The 23,658-nt window shown below is 42.4% G+C and overlaps 1 protein-coding gene across 1 annotated transcript in view; it reads left to right on the forward strand.

Annotated features, from left to right (window-relative positions):
* The window catches only part of Pde3a (phosphodiesterase 3A), a 255,491-nt gene that overhangs the window by 218,275 nt on the left and 13,558 nt on the right, over positions 1-23,658 (forward strand). The window contains exons 6-15 of the mRNA XM_051173428.1: positions 277-496; positions 4,943-5,028; positions 7,145-7,299; positions 8,938-9,075; positions 13,586-13,697; positions 16,878-16,991; positions 17,130-17,329; positions 18,097-18,300; positions 21,423-21,578; positions 22,013-22,271. Of these exons, the coding sequence (XP_051029385.1) occupies positions 277-496; positions 4,943-5,028; positions 7,145-7,299; positions 8,938-9,075; positions 13,586-13,697; positions 16,878-16,991; positions 17,130-17,329; positions 18,097-18,300; positions 21,423-21,578; positions 22,013-22,271 (1,644 nt within the window). The remainder of the gene's footprint in view (positions 1-276; positions 497-4,942; positions 5,029-7,144; positions 7,300-8,937; positions 9,076-13,585; positions 13,698-16,877; positions 16,992-17,129; positions 17,330-18,096; positions 18,301-21,422; positions 21,579-22,012; positions 22,272-23,658) is intronic.

The following is a 23,658-nucleotide window of genomic DNA, read 5'->3' on the forward strand; positions in this document are numbered from 1 at the left end:
AAATAATATCCCTCTGCCCTAGGTTCCTTCAGGACACCACAGCTTGAGAGGGTGTGCCAGCCCTACTATCAACTTTGCAGGATGATTTGCTGGCCATACCTTCATGCCATGGAGACGCCCCGGGTGCATGTCCTGTCTCTAGCTGATGGCATGAAGATGAGATCAGATCTGGGGCCACGCATGCAGCTGGTGGCTACTGGTTGTATGTACATAGGGTGACAGGAAGAAATCATGCTTGTATTGTTGAATGACATCATTCGTCTCTTTCTCTCTCAGGCAGCCTTACTAAAATTTCACCCGTACCCTCGCCTTCCTCCTCACCTCCGCAAGGCTCACCTGCCAGTAGTCCTGTTGGCAACATTACTTCAGCACAGTTTCCAGAATCCCCTGAAGTAACTTCCAGGCGAGGCCCCGGATCTCACAGGGCCTTAACTTACACCCAAAGTGCCCCTGACCTGTCCCCTCAGATCCTGCCCCCACCTGTCATATGCAGCAGGTAAGAATTTTATACTATAACAGGAAAAGCACAAGGTAGTGTGGTGTTATGTTTAAGGCTATAATAGGAACTTACTTTTTCCATGACCCTCTATAAATAGAAGCTTCATTTTCCATTCAGTCTGAACAGATCTTTGGAGAGAGTACAAAATAATTATCCATATATATTTGGTTATATAGTAGTGCGCGATGGATAAGACATGTGCTTTGCGGGCTGGAGACATGATGCAGAGGTTAAGAGTGCTTGCAACTCTTACAGATGCCCTTAGCACCCTCATCAGGTGGCTCACAGTCACCTGTAACCCTAATTCTCAGGGATCTGATGCCTTCTTCTGCCTTCCAGGGTCACCTACACTCATGTGAACATACCACACACAGACACATACATGTAAATAAAAAATAAATTTTAAACAATTGAGAGAAAGTTAATAAAATATTTAAACTTTCATCGAGTAATGTGATGTAATTGATTATTTTCTTGGGATTCTTTTGTTATCCTGTGACTATTTTATACTGATTTTTAATGCATTTTACCTGAAACATGTGTGTTTCTTTTTAACTCTTCCAAAACGAATGAATAACACATCATGCATTATGGCCTAACTCAAATGGTTCCCTGAATGAAATTAAGCAAATGCGCTCTTCTTACATCATAACGAAACAGAATTACAAGCTGGTTATGGGGTGAGTCCTTGAAATCCTAGCACTCAGGAGGATGGCTGGGGGTTCCAAGACAGCTTGAACACACAGAGAGTCTAAAGCCAGCCTGGGCTATGGCATAGGAAACCATTTCTCAAAAAGGAAGAAAGGATGGAGGGAGAGGGAGGAAGAGAAGAACGGAAGGAGGGAAGGATGAAGGAAGAAAAAATGAAAAAAGAAACTGAATTGCCCCGTATCAGCAGAGATTGATTGAAGATCTTAATGTGCCTGAGTGATGATGATGATGATGATGATGATGATGATGATGATGATGATTTACCAACATTGACCATAAACAAGACACACTTCCAATTACTGACGAACATTTCTATTGTTCTCCAATAGTATCTTCATTTTGGATGCTTGATCTTAAAGGATTAATTTTTTTTTTTTGAAGAATTACTTATTATACATGTATATGGTGTTTCGCTGGCAAATACGTGTACACAGTGCCCTAAGAGGCTGGAGGATGTTGAGAGATTGGCTGGCACTGGAGTTACAGGTGGTTGTGAGCTACCATGTGGGTGCTAAAAATCAAACCCAGGTTCTCTGGAAGGACAATCAGTGCTCTTAACCACTGAGCAATCTCTCTGTTCCCCCGTATTGTTTTTAAGTGGAAAAGAGGCAAGTGTTTTAAGCACAATCCTGAGAATGGCTGGAACAAAATGTTGTTATTGTGTGCGGTTAATGAAGATGACTTTTGGATGCGACAGCAGCATGATGCTTTCCTGTGTCTCGTTTTAGTCAGTGCACTCTGTTTAATAGCTAACAACTCATACTAAGATGCACACATTTCGTTTGCTTGTATCTAGTCTGTGAACTCCCTATGCATGGCAACCTACAGGAGACCAAGACGGAATGGTCTACTTCTACTTACAGCTTTAGTGGATTCATTCAGTGGTTCCTTGCCCTTGTTGTTTTGGGGTGGGGCCATGGCAAAGCAGAATCCCAGGGCAGGAACTGTCCAACTGAGGGTGCTTTGTCATCAGGGAAAGTGGAGAGAGCGAAGAGATGCTGCAGATCCCAATAATTTGAACACCCACCCCCACCCCCGTGGGCCTAATTCTTTCCCCATAAGACCCGCCTTTTAGGGTCCCCCAGCTGTAGACAGCACCACAGACTACACTGAGCAAGACTTGAACTCATAACATCTGGGGATCTCCCCTCATCCACACTTTACTGCCCTGAGATAGTTAAGCGTTGTTTATTGTCTTTATTTTCACTTCCTTTCTCTATACAACTATTTTTAAGTGAAAAATAATAATAATAATAATAACCAACCTCGATTGTTGGGTGAAGACCAGAGTAAAATGTTATTCTACTACCCAAGCTTTTCCCATAACAGCTTTCTAAGTAAAAACGAGTTCTATGGGCCTTCCACCAGCACAGCCATCTTCCCAGTGCTGTTATACCGTCCAAGTCTCAGAAATGCTACATCATACTCATTGTGCAAAAGCTCAGAGGAGTTCTTGGTCCGTTTCATGTCTGTGAGTTCCCTGAGTTCACTGGGCCCCAGAGCCAATTCCCTTAGGTTAACACCCTGTAATTGTTCGTGCATCTGACATTTAACAGGCTTGCTGAAGGAAACATTGTTCTTTGTTCTGCACCCTGATCCAGAATAAAGTCCAGCAGAGTGATTTGGGTTAAGAACATCTGCTTCTGGCTTTTTCAAGGGGCTCGCCCTCTCTCAAGACTTGTGAGAAATAATCGTCTGAAAGAAAAGCTCGGGGTGTCAGGAAAGCTCGATGTCTTGCCCAGTTTTGCTCCAGCCAGATTATCTTATCGTGGTTGTTTTCAGGGAAAAGACTGTCACAGAGTTTTCATTAAGAGAGTGAAGAAAAAAAAAAAAAGATTTCTATGTCTCCTTGTTCAGTGATGGTTAGAAATCCAGTAGTGTGCATTTTATTTGTTTGGGTTTTATAAATTCGTAATTCAAAACAGGTTTTATAATTCCCTTCAAGGCAGCCACCCATGTAGTCACAGAATGCTCCAGAAACACACGACTAACTATTGTGGTTTCCCCTGCTGAACTCGAAGGGCTTGGCATTGAAACCTAGTCTCTTGGCCTTTGCAATAAACTGGATTTTTTTTTTCAGGAGCTTCGCTAATAAGCTTTCACACAAGACTAGAAGTCATAAGTTAGCATGCACTTTCTTTTTATTTCTTTTATTATTTTCTCTTGATTCCTAAGGCAAAATGATAGGTTTTCCTCATTAGAAATAAATCCTGTATAATGCTTTTCTGTTTACATTTCAGGGTTGGAAACTACACTTGCTTAGTATGATGGTATACTGTAGCTGGGAAATATTTTACTGTGTGTACAGCTGAGAAGATGATGAGACTTTTAGATATTAAACATTTGATATTAAACTAATTTCTTCTCCTTTATGCTGCGTCATCTTGTAGTTAAGTAGCCATGAGACCAAAATGTTCTCCTGAGGTCTTTTAAATTATGCAGAAGAAAAGACCACAACCATGAAATAGTAGATTGAAATCTAATCGCAAAGTAGTTAAACAAAATAATAAAGGAGGGGCCAGTTTGGCTCTCAGTAGGGTTTGTGAGATTACCTTTTGACTTGTAAAATAGTCAGGTTGTCGAGAAAACAGAAAGATTGTCCTCTTACACCTACCATGGTTATGGCCACTATTCACTTCTCCGGAAACTTTCACCATCTCGGTTGTTCACACCATCATGTTGGCTCGTTTGTTTGTTTGTTGTTGTTGATGACTTTCAAACAATAGTGTACATACTCACTCACTTCTCCCCCACAATGCCCCTCTCCTTTGTTCATTTCCTTAAGGCCTTAAAAGATGGCTGGAAATTTTTGCAGTAAAGAAATACATTTATTTTGGGAAAAGATAAAAAATGAATATAGTATCATTCTGCTTTATTTTTTTTCCTGAGTCTTGTTAAAATATCTGATCAGAAATTGAGGATGCTAACTACAAGGAATGAGTGCAACCCCGAGGCTCTAACGGTATCCCTGTGGGACGATAGCCATAGCCAGACACGCATCAGATCCTGCAGGACCACTTCACAGACAAATGGCAGTTATTCCGGGATCTTTCCAAATAATGTAACAGCCTTGTCAGCATTTCAGTGTAAATATGTGGGCTGAGGAGGAGGAAGAGGAGAGTCAAATGAAGCTGAGAGCCCTTTTGCTGATTAGTCACTCACCAAAGAGGACCACCCGTCGGCATCTGCATGTAATACACAGTGAATTGCCCCTCTAGACTCACGGCAGAAGACTGTGATATTTTATTATATGTGTTGTTGTGGGTTTGATATGAAACATGGAGACTCCAAGAAAATAGCTAGATCTAGACAGCCCTGACTTGATCAGTGGGTGGGTCTATTGATACCCTTATTGTTGGGAGTTTTTGGAAGCATGGTATGGGAGCCTCATTAGAGGAAGTCGGTCCCCAGGGTTGTAGTTTGAAGGGTGTTCCTTGACCTTGGTTCTGCCTTAGCTCTCTCTTGCTTTCTGTGAGCCATGATCAGGACACACTGTCACTGCCCTGATATGTTGTCTCAGTTCTGGTTCAAAGCGGAAGAGATCTTGACTATGGACCAACACCCCTAAACCATGAGCCAACGTGAATCTTTTTTCCCCCGTGTCTATCTCAGGGGTTTGATCATGGCAGGGAAAGAACAAGGCAGGGGATGTTTGATGTGTAAGAAGATACTGTTTGCGTCAAAGTGTTTTAAAATGTGCAGAGGTACTTAGACTCTCCCCACATTCCTCAGCTGTGGCAGATCTTATTCACAAGGGAACCCTCCTGATGGACCCTCAGAGAGAAGTGGCCCAGCCATTCAGAAACCAAACAGAACAGGTAATATGCTTTCTGGATTCTGTTGCTCAAAATTCAAGTTGTTTTATTTTCTATTTTCCTCTTGACCAAAAAGGCAAATTGAATTCCTAGCTTTTTTGCAAGTTTGTAAATTTTGACTTTTTGAATGTTTAAAGTTTTTGTGTATATATGTGTGTGTCTGTGTGTGGGGGGGGAGGTATTACATGAGTGTCATTCCCATATAGATCAGAATTGGACATCAGAACCCTGTAGCTGGAGCTGAGTTATGGGTGGTTGTGAGCATCCCGATGTGGGTGCTGGAAAACTTCCTCGACAACGACACCAAATGCTCTTAACCACTAAGCCATCTCTCGGGCTAAGTTAAATCAAATGTAAACTTAAAATGACCAACAAGGAAATAAAGATCATCCTCAACCCGCTATCTAAATTTAACTCAGAGTACACTTTGGACGTGGACTCTGCCAGACGTTTCTGTACTTCGCACACAAATGTGTATTATTTTAAACTCAGGGTCCCCTTCGTGTAATGTGTAGCACTTTATGTTATATGAGATACATAAATGGCGGTTCACGTTGATGCCTTTCCATTAGAGGGTTAGCTGCCTAGCATATGCTCGTGAGATCCCCAACCCACTATTGTGTACCACTGTTCACGATAATATGATTTTTCTATGAGGCAGGATCCTGAAGTCGAGAGCATAGGTACTGTAACCTAGATCACCCTCCCTTCTGTTCCTGGATCACGTGCCATCTAAATTTCTGCACCTTAATTCCTTCACTTGCAAATGACAGAGTACCTGCTACATGAGATCGCTATAAAGATTAAATAAACCGTGTGTGGAAATGAAGAGATGATTTGGAAGTGTTGAGCATAAACTGTTCTTCCAGAGGACATGAGTGTGATTCTTAGCATCTACATCCTGTGTCTCAACAATCATGTGTAACTCCAGCTCCAGGAAGCTGATGCTCTCTTATAGCCTCTTCAGGCACCACAGACACACATACACACAAAAAAGTAAATAAATACATACATACATACATACATACATACATACATACATACATACATACATACATCAGGTCAGGTCATTTCCCTGAGCTCTGATGGTCGTGATCCTCCAATGCACAGGCCAGCCTTCATGGGCTCTTACTTCATGGGGTCCTCTCTGGAGCTACTACTCCCTTTTCTCTGTCGATCACGAGATCTCCACATCATGATCAGACGTGTGTTTATTCTGCCCTTTGTTCCTAAGTTTACCCAGCAAGCAATTCCACTAGAAAGGTGGAAGAAAAGAGGACCCTGAGATAATGTTACAAATGTTTCATTTCCCCATCACTGTTTGGAAGTATGTTCTTTAGACACTTGTATTTTCTGGTTGGATTTTAAGGTAAATAATTGCTGACTGGAAGGTGAGATAGTGGGGCAGGAAATAAGAGAAGAGGAAGCCCAGATTCCCAAGGATTTGGGCCATACACATAAGATCTGGCAGCTCACAAGCATGAGCCCTTGCTTCATGCTCTGCAGACCACTTGTCCCTGGGTGTGTCAACATAATTATTCCCATCACACAGGCCCTTAATTAGTGTGTGAGGAAGGGAGGGAGGGAGGGGGAGGAAGGAAGGAAATAAAGAAGGGGAAGAAAGAAGGAAAAAAAATTAAACTTATAGAATTAATGCAGACAATTAACCTAAAACTTATTATTATAAAGTTACTAATTGTCACATAAATCACACATCTTAAGTCCCATCTATGTATTAGGATTAGAAATGCATTTGGGGGACTGAGAGATTACACAGAATATAGGAATGTGTATTGCTTGCCCAGAAAACTTGAGTTCTGTTCCCAGCACCCATGTTAAATAGCTTACAGACAGTTGCCTATAACTCCAGGTGCAAGGGATCTAGCACCTTCCTCTGGCCTCCACGGGCATATCCATCATGTGCACACAGACATACTGCATACCCATAGTCAAAATTAAAATAAACCTTGAAAATATATGTCCTTCCCTATTATTCGATTTTTGATCTGTAGATCCATGAACACAGTCTTCCCAAATGCTTCGTCATATGCCGGGAGGCGTACTTCCTTGTGCCCTCATCACAGCCCTCTTAAGACGGGCTGATCTCTTTCCGTTGCAGATGACACTTCCCAAGTTACCTCTGATTATGAGACCAACAACAATAGCGACGGCAGTGACATTTTGCAGAACGAAGAGGAGGCCGAGTGCCAGAGAGAGCCACTGAGGAAAGCATCGGCGTGTGGCGTCTATACATCCCAGACCATGATCTTCCTGGTAGCCCCACATCACTAAACTCATTGGTTTCCATGAGAACTTGCTTCTGTTGCAGGGCTGGGCTCAGGAATAGGTTCCGTTGTCATTCGATTTATAGCTGCATCCCTTTAGATCCCTGTGTCTATAACCTTCAGGCTGTATTGTTACAGTTTTCCTCTCTCTTGAGCGTATTGGTTTCTCTGTGACTCTTTTATTGGGTAATGAAAAGTGTGTGTGTGTGTGTGTGTGTGTGTGTGTGTGTGTGTGTGTGTGTGAGTCTGCAAGTCTCTCATTAGTTAGGAGCTCAGTAAGAAGTGGGATTGGATGGCTAGCCATTTCTCTATGTCCCCAGTTCTGACATTATAAGACACCACCATCTATCACACTGTTTGTTTGTTTTTTTTTTTAATAGGTTTTAGTGAACAAAACTCCTCTCCCATGTTTGCATGGAAAACATTTTACTGAGGGAGTCATCTCTCTAGCCCCAAGTATTTGCATGAGAATACAAACAATACAATCTAAACCTGTGAATAAGTTTAAAGAAGAATTAATAAATAATATTAAGTGGTAACATAATATTAAACTAACAGTTTAGAAAGAGAGGTTGATTGCTTGACTAATTTTTCTCAAGGCGCTTTCTGTTTTATCTTTGATACCCCCTTGATTTGAAAGTGAATCGGCATTTGCTTTCCCAGCTGTATTAGGTCAGGTTTGTACTGGTTCTAAAAGGCTCTTTGGTGGTGACTTGTCTGGTACAAAGACTCACTGGTGCACGTTTGAGAGAGGGTAAGCCTGGCTGCCAAGGACAGGGAGTCGTTGGCTTGCCTGTGCTCAGCAGCTGCTGCCCTCAGCGCTCTTCTATAACCATGTTTTTGCTACCCGTAGCTCCAAGCTAGTTTTTCAGATGAAAACTTTCTAATGTTTCATTCTCTTCATTTTCTTTACTTTTTAAAAATACTTCTGGTAGTAGGCAATAAAAGTTTCCTGATTTAGGACACTCGGTACACTGACTGACCTTGCTTCACATAGAACAAGATGTTTAGTAGAGAGCAGGTCTCGGGTCTCGGGGATGGAATTTCATTCCTGAAAGGTCTGACAGCTGCCGTTCTCCAGGAGTAATGCTGATCTGAGCAGCTTAAATATAAATGTAATGAAAGTGGAGGGGAGAGCCTTCGTCTGCCTCACGCATTTCTGTCAAGGGTTCAGCATAAGGCAGCCTCGCATCCCAGACTCACTTGCTGTAGTATAGAAAGAAGGAAGTCTAGAAATAACACCAGAGTTTTCTGAGATTCTTTGGTCTTCATTAAAGAATCTTGTAATTGACACAAAAGTATTAAAGCTAACATCTGTGAGAAACATCTGTTTGCCTGGGCTGTGTGTGAAAGAGGGGCAAGCTGGCACCAGACTACAGAAAAGTCAGCAGAACTGCTTTCAGAGCCGGCCTCTTTACTCTGGGCACATGTTCCGTCTGTCTGTCTGTCTTCTTTCTTTCTTCCTTCCTTCCTTTCTTCCTTTTGTTTGTATACTGGTTTTAAGATGCATGGACCTTTTAAGTCATTTATTTCTGAGAGCCACAGTTATTTATTGCATTTACAAAACTGATGATTTCTTTTAATAGAAAAATTATGTGTGGTCCAAATATCTCCATCTCCATTACAGGACAAACCAATTCTTGCTCCTGAACCCCTAGTCATGGATAACCTGGACTCAATTATGGATCAGTTAAACACCTGGAATTTTCCAATTTTTGATTTAGTGGAAAATATAGGAAGAAAATGTGGCCGTATCCTGAGTCAGGTAAGAAATGTAGTCTAGTGGATAAGATGAAACAGTCAGTTGGTTGCTAATCTGTACATTCTCAACACCTGTGGGCAGGCTTGCAGAAAGAAGTGAGATTTTATCATAGAACATATGTGTGGTAGGTTTTTTTGTCTGTGTACTGAGCAGAAATCAACTGGAATTTCAACTGAGTATTGTAGTTTATAATTATAAGATATTATGTAATTTTTAAGGCAAAGGAGGCAGAGGCAGGAATAAATCAGCAAGATGGACAAGTGACCAAAATTCATAGAATTGAGCCAAAGAGAAGCTTGGCCTGGCCCTAGAAAGGAAATTCCTGTTTTTGATAAATCCAGCTATAGTATCTCCTGACTAATGTTTTAACTTTTGAGTATCACGGTGCTTAGGCCGCATGGAAAATAAGACGCTGTGCAAAAATCTGTATCTCACACACTGGCATGTGAAACATCAGAAGTCTAAGTGTTTGAAAAATCAAAACCATCTCCGTCTTTCACCAGAAGTGTGGAGTGAGTGGCCAGGGTGTGTGGAAGAATGTTCGTCTTGTCTCTCTGTAAGGGAGGCTCTCCCAAGGTTTCCCTCTTAAAGGGTGGGTTGTTTGGTGGACATGGAAGGTAAACACATGGAAATTTCATGCTTAAATATGTCTTTGTCGAGAACTGAAGCTAAGTGATGAACCGGCTGTTTTATAAAATAGCCATGGGAGTATGCATGATTAGGGGCTGGGTAGACGGTTACACTCGTGACATGCAGAGGACCTGAGGTCAGTTCCCGGCACCCACGTGGTAGCTGGCATCCTCTTCTGGACTGTCTAGGCGCCATGCACACACATGGAATACATGTGTACATTAGACAAACACTTATGCACATAAAATCCTAGTAAATAACTAGAGACTATTTTTTATAACCTAAGGGGTGATATAACAGTATATCAGTATATATTTTAAATATGCATATGAGTAAATATCACAGCACCCCCCAAAGACTGCTGACTTTGGTGAACCCCGGGTCACCCTTGGCTCTGTGAATCTCTCCCTCAAAAAACTGCAAAGCAACACACCAAAAATTGCTTTCAGTGGGACTGGACCCCAGCCCACTTTGACGAGGACCACTGATACCTGGTCTGCCAAATACTAGCAACCTGTGGGACACGGGTCATTCTCCTCCACCTCCAAGTCTGGTTGTCCTCAACTGCTCTACAAGAGCCTGAGTATGAAACACCTGGAGGAAAATACAGTTCCCAGGACTTGAATGGGAAGCTGCTGCTCCTACTTTTAGTGTTAAATACACAGGCCCAGAGAATACATCTGGTCTTCAAGAAGAGGCCCTTTCCCCGAAGGAATTATTAATCAAGTTAGGAAATAAACCTGTTTTAGACTAGTGATGGATCAACTAGGTGGTGAGCCATGAAGCAGAAGCTAATTACCTCTGCCAAACTGCATTCTGGCCATGAGCGTGGTACAGTGGCAGGCATCCAGGATTGTTGGGATTTGAGAGTTCCATTCACCTCTTCCTGAGTTCTTAGTGCCAAACCGTCTGCAAAGCTCACTGATCTTAGCAAGTTCAAGGCGGCCGCTGTATCCCATTTGCCTTGGTGTCAGAATTCATTTCTCCCTGTATAAGTGCTTGGATCCAATTGCAATGTGTGACACTGAGAGCCAGGCTGTTTCCCAGCTAGGCATATAATGTATCATGCTGCAAAACATAGCTGTGGTCCAGGCAGGATTATTCCTTTCTACCAGAGTGCCCTGTGTGCAGGGAGAAAGGAACACTTCTGATACACTGTAGCCCCTGATACTCTTCCATGTTGCTTGCAGAGATCCTTCTCTCTCTCCCTCTCCCTCTCCCTCTCCCGCTCTCGCTCTCTCTCTGCTTGAGACAGGATCATACTGTAGCACAGCCTGGCCTGTCTGAATCTCCCTGTGTAGCCTAAACTCATAACAGTCTTCTTGACTCAGCCTCAGAGTTCTGGGTTTCAGATCCCAAACACCATACATGCTTGGTATAGTTTTTTGTTTTGTTTTGTTTTTTGATGGTGGTGTCAGTGGTTGGTTTGCTGGTCTGTCTGTTTCGTTGGTTCTTTTTGTTTGTTTGCTTGTTTTTTGTTTTTTAGATAAGGTCTTATATAACACAGGCTGGTGTCGTGCTATGTCACCAAAGATCACATGGAACTCTTTATCCTCTTGTCTCTACCTGGTGAAGGCTGGAGTTACAAGTCTATGTCACCACGCCAGCTTGTTTATTTTAATCTCTGTGTTACAGAAGGAACTAAGGCTTGAAGAATATTGTTTTCCTTTCCTTTCTGTTTTTCTTTGTAAATCTTAGAGTAAATATTCGACTCCAGAATCCTTCGTGAGATTAGACTTCTCAGAAGTCCAGATCCTTTACATTCAGCCTCATCCCAGCAACCCATGAAGTCCGTTCGCTCATAGCCACAACCAGTCCTCCAAATAGAAAGTATGACCACATAGCAAAGTGACCTCTGATGGCTTGGCTTTTCAGCACAGTGTCAATACAGCAAATAATACTGCAAATTTCTGGTGAGCCTTGATAGTCCCAGAGGAAGACGTACGAGTGAACCTTTTTATTGTTGCATTGCTAGTGACTGAATCCAGTTTGCTAATCATGGACTCTACCCACGAGCAACACTTTCAGCTGCTTCACCTGTTTCAGAATCGTGATTACTAGCAGACATTAGGAATATTTAGGACAATTAACAGTTCGATCTCAAAGCTCCCTATGTATGTTTTGTATGCCAGTGTACAAGTCATCCGGGAAGACATACTCTTTGTATGTTACCGTTCGCCTCAATCAATCATGGAGCATAGAACTTGGGAGAGAACAGTTTTAGTTGTCTTGCTAAGTAGACCTTTCTGAGATTCTGCCTTTGAGATGATGAGTCACAGAGTTCTGATTATGGAAAGGCCCCCCTGACTCCCAGCCTGACTTCCACAGCACTTTGAGTGAGATGTTAGGACAGCTGGGATTAATTAGCATAGGCAGCCCAAGAGTCACCTTTTGTCTGAGACTCCACAGGGCTTTTGAAGAGCTGTATGTGCAGTGGCCATTGCTCCTGACCTTGCTGGAATTATTAGCATCTGAATGTTTTACGTGTTTACTTTTTAGTAAAAATCAATTTATTCCTCTTATTTATGTGTATTAGTATTTTCCTACATGTGTGCCTATGCCCTATATGCATTCCTGGTACCTGTGGAGGCCAGAAGAGGGCACTGAATCTTCTGGAACTGGATTTCACATGGTTGTGAGATAACCCTGGGTACTAGGAGTTGATTCTTGGTTCTCTGCACAAGTGCCCAGTGATTTTAACCACTGAGCCTTCTCTCCAGCCTTCATATTTTGAAATTATATTTGCTCTTTTCAGTGAACACAGTTTCAGGTCCTGATCCTTTCTTCATGCACTTGGAATGATTCTGTGTGAAATACTAGCTGGTTGCTTTTGACAGATCCTTGATTTCAATGCCCTGATACAAAATCTGACTCTGGAGTAACCCACTGTAGTCTCGACTCTTAGTTTATCTTTGAACAGTTTTACAAGAGTTTTGGGGATCTTTAGTCCTAGCACTTGGAAGACAAAGGTAGGTGGATTTCTGTGAGTTTGAGGCCAGTCTGACCTAATAGTGAGTTCCAGTCTAGCCAGGGGTATATTGGGAGATCCTGGTTTTTTTGTTTTGTTTTATTTTTGTTTTTTAAAAAATCATATGGAAACTCTAATACTTTGAAGTTCTAATTACTTTGATTTCCCAGTTGTGGTTGTGGGGTTTGAAGTAGTTAAGACTACAAACTCTAAAACCTAAATGTGCAGTTTGGATTCTGGCTCTGCTCTATACCAACTAGGTGATCTTCTGCAAGTTACTCAACCCTTCTCTTCCCAGCATCCTCTGCTATCAGATATTGGGAACTCATAGTACCAATCTCAAAAGGTACTCTGAGAACTATCTATAAACAATGAGTATGTGTTAACTGAATAGGATATGTGTTTCATTTGATACTATGTTTTTACACGCCGTTGCCATTGTTACTATAATTATTATTGATCTGGCAGGTATTGTTAATTCCCTTAGTGCTTATATACAAGAACTCAAATATTGATGATAATAATCAGAGTAATATTTCTACCACTGGTCTCAAAGCCATGGAAAGCTTCTTGCCACATCCTCCCCATGCTGGGGTTGCAGGTGGCAGATGCCAGGCCTGGCTTGGCATGTATGTATTATCTCAATGTATTCAGTAATCGCCAATTTAAGACCTCAGTGCATTGTTTTGATTTATACTGGGGTTTTTCTTAGTTTTTTGGATGTCTGTGGAATTGATGGCATGGCCCTTATGGTAAGGCACTCCATGGGCTCAGTACACAGAAGTCTTCAGTGTGTTTGTTATTCCCAATAGAAATATCTCTATTGGGAGCACATCAGTATGGTTGGTGGATGCACAGTCTTACCCTTTGCCATCTCCAGCACAAAGAGTGATGTCTTGTCTTCCTCCTTTCCAGGTATCATACAGACTGTTTGAAGACATGGGCCTCTTTGAAGCCTTTAAAATCCCAGTTAGGGAATTTATGAATTATTTTCATGCTTTGGAGATCGGATACAGGGACATTCCTTGTGAGTATAAGTAAGATGATCCAATGCTTGCTTGCCAGACCTGTAGAGAGTGATGGCGGTAGGAGGCCAAGTCAATGGCTCATCTGTGTGGTTGCTGCTTCTGGAAGCCTGTCCCCTTCACCACACACTGTGTGAGACCCTGCAGCCTCACCCACCTCCTCTAGCTTCCTTTCTTTACCTTGAAATTAGGGCCATGAGATCCACTGCACATGAGTGTCAGGATCAAATGGGATGATACTTCTTAAAAGATTAGAATAGGTGCCTTGCATATCTCTCGTAGCTGTTTGGGGTACGAGTAAATGTTAAATTTAAATTTATTCTCGTTAAATAACCATCTGTTTTTATCGAGTGAATTTAAACTTTTATCACGGCATCTGACCAGTTCAACAACTAAAACAAGAACAATTGATGCTTTCTCGGGGTGAGATAAATCTGGTTAGTGTTCAGAGGGGCTGGGAGACGGTGTTTTGGTGAATAGTATAGAAAAGAAGGAGCATACATGGTAATAGGGACATTTTAAAAAGTCAGGCACATGTGAAACCCCCATGGGAGGGCACAGCCAAGAGTTCCAGTTCTGATTATCTAGAAGATTATGATAATGAAGGCAGAGTGCAGGGGAGAAGCTAAATGTTCATGTCAAATCCACTGCATCACTGTGTGTAAGCATGATTGTTATACTATAGAACTGTGGAGCTGATGAGAATGTCCAAAGGCACAACTGAAGGACCTACAGAAGTAGATAGCATCCATACGGTATGGTCTTTGAAAGGAACAGATACATACGAGGAAAACCAATTCTATCCACTCTAGTAATCCGCGTACATCTTAGGGATGTGCTCTCTATAGACTCTAACAGCGTGTGTACTAACATTGGACGCGTGTCATTTTTAAAACATGTTTTCCCTTTTTTCTTTTACACATTTTGAACTTCAAAAGCTTATGTCTTCTTTTAGTCATCAGGATTTGAAGTGAAGGGCTGGGGTACAACCCTGTTGGTAAAATTCTTGCTGAGCAAGTGGGAAATCTGGTGGCATGTGTCTGTGCTTTCAGCACTCAAGATGCTGAGACAGTAGGAGCAGAAAGTCAGGGTTATCCGGGACCACGTAATGAGTTCAAAACAATCTTGAACTATAGGAAAAGTCACCCTGTTTTAAAGGCAAAAACAAAAAAAAATTGAAGTTAAATTTTAAAAATGCTTATACTTGGACACAAATAATTGGCAAGCATCTCTGAAAAGGCTGAACATGCTAGCCTAGTGAGCAGGGTGTTTTTAAGGGACACACATGATATACTCATGTGAAGATGCGTAGGGCATAGTGTGCCGCTGGGAGATGCTGGGGAATACAAGATCAAGTATGGGCAAAACTGGCCAGTTGGCTTGGGGGGGAAGAGATGCTTAGTGGTACTGGGTCCTTTGGGAAAGTCTGGCCGCTGAGGCCGTGGAAGTTGGAAGAGGGACATGAGAAGGGGGTTGGGGGGAGGACCTGGCCATAAGCCTGGCTTCCTTTAATGTGACTTTCCCAGGGCCCAGTCTGGTCAGATGCCAACAAGTGACAAAAATGTTAGCGATTTCACAAGGATTAAGGAGCTACATAAATAAACATTTTCAGAAAGGCAGCCACGGGAAAGCTATAGTCATGCGCCAGACTGGATTTACAAATTACTGTTCTATTCACAAATGTATTTTAATTTTCACTCGGCAGGTTTTATTGAATTCACTTAGATGCCACACTGCATAGAAACACTGTGATGTGTGGTCATGCTGCTCTGCTATGTTTGTGGGGTCACATGAAATGATGGGGAGCACAGGACCAGCATTCAAGGATAAAAAGAAGCTTCCGGATCCTAAACTTACTATTTTTATGTTTTCTATTTCCTATTTTAGATGAGTAGATATTTTTGTAAACTATGGTATTGCCCACTTCATGTGAAAGTAATTTATATAGCAAGCATACTTACAGGGCAAACAGGTTGGCTCAGCAGATAAGGATACTTGCCATCAGAGCTGAGGACCTGAGTCTCATCCCTGAACCCAATGGTCGACGTCGAGAACTCATTCCCAAAGGTTTTCCTCTGACCTCCAGGGTGTGCTTGTGCATAGATGTGTATACACACACACACACAAAAAAAATTAGTAATAAACCTGCTTGCACTATTCAAGGTCTCTTGGCCCCTTGCATTTCCATAAAATAGTTGGTTTCCATCTCGTAGGAAAGCTTTAGCTCGATCTGTGCTGCTTGGAAATATAGTATCTCCTCTCTGTGAGGAGACTAATGTAAGAAAGCCAACAAAAGCCTTCCTTGTCATAGTTTTAACTACAAACATTCACTGCTCGCTCCAATTATTTTAGCATTGACACTCCTGAAGAATTATATGTCTGATGGCTTTCTGTAATATTAAAAAGCCATGGGAGGAAGGTGAAAAATGGAATCAGATAGCCTGTGACTTGAGACTCTATTCAGAGTCCACCTGTAACTCTGTTCAGGGCACAGGGGAGCATAAAAGTTAACTGCCATTCGTGTTAGTCTGAGTTCATCCAGATGCAGCTATAAAAAGAGAGAGATTAAGGAAGAAATTCCGTGAAGCAGCAGGACAGCCTACGTAGGCAACTTATTAGTAGAAGTGTGAAAAAAAAAGCGATGATTGCTTGCTGAGGCTTGGTGTTGATGGACACCTGCTGATTCCTAATGGTAAAGAAGGATATGAGGAATTTGGTATTGCCACTTGTCCCTTCAGCTGGGTATCTTTGCTGTAAATAAGGAAGAAGATGTCATTAACCTAAGGTGAAATTTTGGCCTTTGTAACAATTGGTCTTGGTAGTTTAGATCTTTCTTTCTGCAAGAAATACTATAGTATTTCTTGTATGGGAAGAAAGAAACAGAAATATAAACAAAAAATGTTGAGTTTCCTGCATGCATAGACTTCTGGAAAAATCAGACATTGGCTTTTCCACTTTGGTTACCCACATGCACAATAAATGCTGTGGGTTTTTTGTTACTGTGGAAATGATAAAATAGGTGGAAGAATTTTCCAGAAGCACCTGTCCAGGGAAGTCTGGCATGGCATGCCTTCCCTGGAGAATTAATGTGTGTGGACAGAAGTGTTTATCCAGTAGATGGCACCCTTTATCCTCGGACCCCAGATTTCAGCGGCTGACATCTGCTCTTTGCATTGTTTCAGATCATAACAGAATCCACGCCACTGATGTTTTACACGCTGTATGGTATCTCACAACACAGCCAATCCCTGGCCTACCAAGTGTGGTTAGTGATCATGGATCAGCAAGTGACTCGGGTGTGTATGAATTATGCCTGTACTTCCTGTAAAAGCTAGGAACTTGGTTGTGGGCTTTGTTTTCAAAAGAAATCAGAAAGATGAGTCCAGCTTTAAAGTTTTTAAGACTTTCTATCTATCCCCCCCCCCCCTTCCCAGACTCTGACAGTGGATTTACCCACGGACACATGGGATATGTGTTTTCAAAAATGTACCACGTGCCAGATGACAAATACGGATGTCTGTCTGGAAATATCCCTGCCTTGGAGCTGATGGCCTTGTATGTCGCTGCAGCCATGCATGACTACGATCACCCAGGGAGGACGAATGCTTTCCTGGTTGCCACCAGTGCCCCACAGGTAACCGTTAGGTTTTCACGAGGAGAAAATAATTTAGAGTACACATTTCTTGGAATAAAACTAACTTTACAAATGTGACTTTGAAGAGGCACTAGGGTCTATGGGAACCAACCTGTGTTTAGTCCTCAGTTAAAATTCTTGGAGGCCCTGTTAATTCCAAAGGTGTCATGGTTTGTGCCGAGTTATTCCTGGCTGATGTTCAACATCATCACAAAGAAAGATTGTTTCTCTGTTGCCTTCTTAGGAGAGAATCAAATGACTAAGAGTGAATATCCTCAACAAAGCAAAGACAGCTTACACACACACACACACACACACACACCTTTCTGAAAAGATTGAAGAACTATGTTTTCCTTGGTCTTTGAAGAGCATAGGACTTTGCATGTAAAACTTACTCTTGGACATATTTCCATGGCAACACTGATTCTTAGTGCATGTATTTCATTGGTAGAAATTTACTATCTGTTTTTCTTATACATTGGGAAGAATTCTTTTGACCCAAGTAACATTTTCTCAAACAAAAACTTTCTAAAAGAAAATATTGTCTATAGATATATAATGTATGTATGTAATAACATATACATAATTATATATAATGATTTTTTAAAAAAAGTGTTAGGGGGAGAAACTTATATGTCAGAAAATAAAATTACCCAAGAAAAGGCATCAACAGTCAGGATAACACAGTGATTCTTAATAGTCACCATCAGAGACTTTTGTGATTTGTTTTTAACTTGAGAAGTTGAGCCCTCCCTTCTCCTGCCTAGGCGGTGCTGTACAATGACCGATCTGTCCTGGAGAATCACCATGCGGCTGCAGCGTGGAACCTCTTCATGTCCCGGCCAGAGTACAACTTCTTAGGTAACCTGGACCACGTGGAATTTAAGCATTTCCGGTTCCTTGTCATTGAAGCGATCTTGGCTACTGACCTGAAGAAACACTTTGACTTTGTAGCCAAATTTAATGCCAAGGTAAGTAGGTCTCTACCAGTGTTCACTTTATGGACACATTAAGAGGAGCTTTGTATTCGAAATAGTGAGCAAAACTCAGTCGCAATGAGCTTTCTGTGAGAAGCAAGCGATTGAAATATTTATCCCCAAGATGGCATGAAGTCACCTTGGCCGTGTATGTTAGACTTTGTTCTATAGAGAATGAGAAATATTAGCTACCACTGTTGCTTCGTTTGACTTCATATGTAAGCATGTCTACAGTGTATAAGGTGAAGCATCTGACAGGAATAGAAAGGTCAGAAAACATGATGCAAAACTTCATGTGTTATCAAGCATAAAAGCCCAACTATTCATTCCAGAAGGGTTCTTATTTGTTCCTGGGAAGAAGCCACGCATGATATGAGTGTCTCAGCAATGCAGAGACTGACGTTGGAGGCTCACTAGGCACCAGCCTAATCAGAGAGAGCCCCTGTCTAAAAAGCACGGTGGTGGTTCCTGAGGAAGGACAGACAGACATACATACACGTACATGCACGCACACACACACACACACACACACACACACCTGCAAGTACATTTATACATGCACATACAAAAGAAAACGTATTGTAGTTTTATTATTTAATAGAAATTGGTATTAGGTGATAACTGCAAACAGGATTTCTTGTAAGTTCAGAAATAATAATTTGTTTCATTAACTACTTTAATTTTGGATGAGCTGCATCACATTTTTGTTCTTTTTTGATGAATTTTTATTTAATTTAGAAACAATCTTATTTTATATGTCAATTCCAGTTCCTTCTCCCTCCTATCCTCCCATTCCCCCCACAGACCCCCCCCCATTCCATCCTCCATCCACTCTCCAGGGAGGGTGAGGCCTTCCATGGTGGATCATCAAAGTCTGTCATATCATTTGGTGTAGGGCCTAATTCTCCCCCCGCCCACCTCCAGGTATCTAGACTGAGAGAGTATCCCTCCAATAGGAAATGGGCTCCCAAAGTCCATTCATACACTATGGATACTGGTTCCACTGCCAGAAGCCCTATAGACTGTCCAGGTCCCACAGCTGACATCCAAGTTCAGGAGGCCTGGTTCAGTCCTATGCTGATTCTCCAGCTGTCAGATGGTTTTCCATGAGTTTCCACTTGCTCTGGTCAGCTGTTTATGTGGGTTTCCCCAGAATGGTCTTGACTCCTTTGCTCATCACTCCTCCCTCTCTACAAATACTGGATTCTACGCTCAGTGTTTAGCTGTGGATCTCTGCTTCTGCTTCCATCAGCTACTAGATGAAGGTTCATACTTGTCTTTCTGTGTCTGGGTTTCCTCACTCAGGATGTTTTCTTCTAGTTCCATCCATTTGCCTGCAAATTTCAAGACTTCATTGGTCCCCTCTCCCCCACTGAGTAGTACTCCATTGTGTAAATATACCACATTTTCTTTATCCATTCTTGGTTGAGGGACATCTAGGTTGCTTCCAGGTTCTGGCTCTTACAAATAATGCTGTTATGAACATCGTTGAACAGATGTCCTTGTTGTATGAATGTGCATCTTTTAGATATATGCCTAAGAGTAGAATTGCTGGATCTCGTGGTAGACTGATTACAATTTTCCTGAGAAAGTACTATACTGATTTCCAGAATGGCTGTACAAACATAACACCAGTAGCCCAGACACTCAGAACAGGAATGAATACATGGGAACTCCTGAAACTAAGAAGCTTCTGTAAGGCAAAGGACCCAGTCAACAAGACCAAACAGCAGCCCACAGAATGGGAAAAGATCTTCACCCCCCACATCTGACAGAGGGCTGATTTCCAAAATATACAAAGAACTCAAGAAGCTAGTCACCAAAACACCAAATATTCCAATTAAAAAGTGAGGTATAATGGTCCCCTGGAGAAGGGGAAATGGATAGGTTCTCCTGAGCAAATTGGGAGCATGGGGGGGGGAGAGGGAGTTAGAGAAAAGAGAAGGGGAGGAGAGGAGGGGAGAGGAGGGCGTGAGGGAGCAGGAAGATTGAGTCGGGGGAAGAATAGAGGAGAGCAAGGAAAGAGATACCATAATAGAGGGAGCCATTATAGGTTTAAAGAGAAATCTGGCACTAGGGAAATGTCCAGAGATCCACAAGAATGACCCCAACTAACAATCTAAGCAATAGTGGAGAGGCTGCCTTAAATGCCCTTCTCTGATGATGAGATTGATGACTACCCCATATGACATCCTAGAGCCTTCATCTAGTAACTGATGGAAGCAGAAGCAGACATCCACAGCTAAATACTGAGCAGAACTCCTGCAATCTAATTGCAGAAAGGGAGATGTGATGAGCAAAGGGGTCAAGACCAGGCTGGAGAAACCCACAGAAAGTGCTGACCTGAACAAGGGGAGCTCATGCACTCCAGTCTGACAGCTGGGAAACCAGCATAGGATGGACCCAGACCCCCTGAACATGGGTGTCAGTTAGGAGGACTGGGAAGTCTATCGGGCCTCTGGTAGTGGATCAGTATTTATCCCTAGTAATCAAATGGACTTTGGGAGCCCATTCTACATGGGGGATGACCTAGGCCCTGCTCCAAATGATGTGGCAGACTTGGAAGACTCTCTGTGGAAGGCCTCACTCTCCCTGGGGAGCAGAAAGAGGATGGGATAGGGGGTCAGTAGAGTGTAGGGAGGAAGGAAGGAAGAAGGAACTGAGATTGACATGTTAAAAAAAATGTTTCTAATTTAAATTTTAAAAAAATAGAAAAAAAGTGAGGCATAGAACTAAATAAAGAATTCTCAATAGAGGAATTTAAGATGACTAAAAGACACTTAAGAAATTGCTTAAGATGGCATCCTTAGCCATCAGGTATTTGCAAATCAAAACAACTCTGAGATACCATCTTGCACCTGTCAGAATAGCTAAAATCAAAAACACCCAGGACAGTTTATGCTGTGGGAGAAGGGAACACTCCCCCACTGCTGGTGGGAGCGCAAACTTGTATAGACACTTTCTGTTTTCCATGCAAGATGATGGCATCAGTTCCAGTATCGGGAGTTCTGATGTTTGACGTTCTCATTGCCACACAGAAAGATTCTCTTGTCATTTCTCATGTTCTAGTTGAACTATCATAGAGACACAACATGTTAATTTTGTCCCTCAAACAGGTGAATGATGAAGTTGGGATAGATTGGACCAATGAAAATGACCGTCTCCTGGTGTGTCAAATGTGTATAAAGCTGGCTGACATCAACGGGCCTGCTAAATGTAAAGAACTCCACCTGAGGTGGACAGAGGGCATCGCCAGTGAGTTTTATGAGCAGGTAACTCACAGAATTGCATCATCCACCATTGTCCTTGCCATTACAGCGTGATCATTCCATCTTATATTCGTACTTGTGATACACACATACACACACACACACACACACACACACAGAGAGAGAGAGAGAGAGAGAGAGAGAGAGAGAGAGAGAGAGAGCAGTTTTGTCAGGAACTTAAAAATGATGTCTGAAAATGAACTAAACTCTTAAATAAGGTAAAATTATCAGTAGGCATTTTAGAGAGACATGTCAGTATGACAGAAAAATCTAGTGAGTTGCTATGAACAACATTGAAATGCCGAATTGCTACAGGTCGGGGATTTTATGTGACTATCTGGGTTATGGAGTGTGCACACACCAGACGCCAGCTGAATGTTGACTTGTCTTACGTGTATACTCCTCTGTCATTTACCTTTGCGAATTCCTATTTCTAGGGCGATGAAGAAGCCAGCCTCGGCTTGCCCATAAGCCCCTTTATGGACCGCTCTGCCCCGCAGCTGGCCAATCTTCAAGAATCCTTTATCTCACACATTGTGGGTCCTCTGTGCCACTCCTATGACTCTGCGGGTCTCATGCCGGGAAAATGGGTGGATGACAGCGATGATTCGGGAGACACTGATGACCCAGAAGAGGAGGAGGAAGAAGCTGAAACACCCAATGAGGAGGGACCCTGTGAAAATAACACAACTCCCAGTAAGGCATAAAATCCAGCTCTGATGAGATTTTTCCGGGGGGGGGGTGGTTTCTGCCTTGGATTTAGATTTTAGGCCTCTCACAATTACATACTTCACATCCAGCTGTTCTTTGCTGCCTGTATCATGACAGAGACAGTGGAAGATGGAATGTATGGCAGTCAGATATCATACAAAGAGATGTTCCCACGGTGAAATAGAGTTGATGATTAGCTTTGGTAGTTCTGAATGATCTAGAATTTTGGTTAGCATAGGCACCAACAGCAGGCATTTCGTTTCATGGCCAGGTTGTGAAATGGTAATGGATAAGAGGACTTTGGTCAGCTGAGCTCGGTTGTGGCACACACCTTTAATCCTAGCACTCTGGAGGCAGAGGCAGGTGGATCTCTGTGAGCTTGAGGCCAGCCTGGTCTACAGAGTGAGTTCCAGGACAGGCTCCAAAGCTGCAGAGAAACCCTGTCTTGGAGAAGAAGGAGGAGGAGGGAGGAAGAAGAGGAGGAGGAGGAGGAGGAGGAGAAGAAACAATTTAGCATTTAGGGGAAGGACATTTATTTGGCTCACAATGCTAGGTCACAATCAGCCCCTTGCCGAGGGGAAGCCATAGTGGCAGTCACTTGAAGGAGGCCACATCACATTCACCCTCAGGAGCAGAAAGAAGCAATGGACCCCTGCTTGCTGTCTGTGCTCTTTATGCTCAGCCCCTTCCCTCTCCTACAGTTCAGGGCTGGCCCCGGAAACCGCATCATCCACATTCAGCGAGTGTCTTCCCACTTTGCTTAACAGGCAAAGCCATCCCTCACAGACATGCCCTCAGGCCAACCTGAGCTACAGTTCCTCAGCCAAACTTTCCTCTCAGGTGACTCTGAGCTAGAACAAGTTAACAATGGAAACTTACCAGTGTGCTGTCACATCTGCTAACTGGATGTGGGTGCATTACACATGCAGCCAGCAATCCAGCTGACCCAAGTGACTGTAAAAGCAGGCTCTGTCATACCTTTGGATACACTCCTGTGTACCTCTTATAACAAAACACAGCAACTAATAGCACAGTTAGCAAAACCCACAACCCCTGAAATGGCATTACACAGGTATTTACTGTGATCGTGTGAACATAACATGCTCTCTGTACAGTTAAACAGACGAAGAGAAACCTTAATATTTTCAAAGTCCACAAATAAAGCATCAAACATCATCACAGACAAATGCCCTTATCTTTTTTTTTTTTTTTTTTTTTTTTTTTTTTTTTTTTTCTCTGTTTTGGTCAGTCAGGAAAATGGAAGAGCTAGAGTAGGGAGGTTCACTACTATGCTGGTTTAGTCCATTCTGCTGTGTGTGTGTGCGTGTGCGTGTGCGTGTATCTGTAGGCATACTTGTGGAAGTGAGTGGAA

The sequence above is a fragment of the Phodopus roborovskii genome, unplaced genomic scaffold (genome assembly GCF_943737965.1).
Source record: "Phodopus roborovskii unplaced genomic scaffold, PHOROB, whole genome shotgun sequence".
NCBI classification, from domain to species: domain Eukaryota; kingdom Metazoa; phylum Chordata; class Mammalia; order Rodentia; family Cricetidae; genus Phodopus; species Phodopus roborovskii.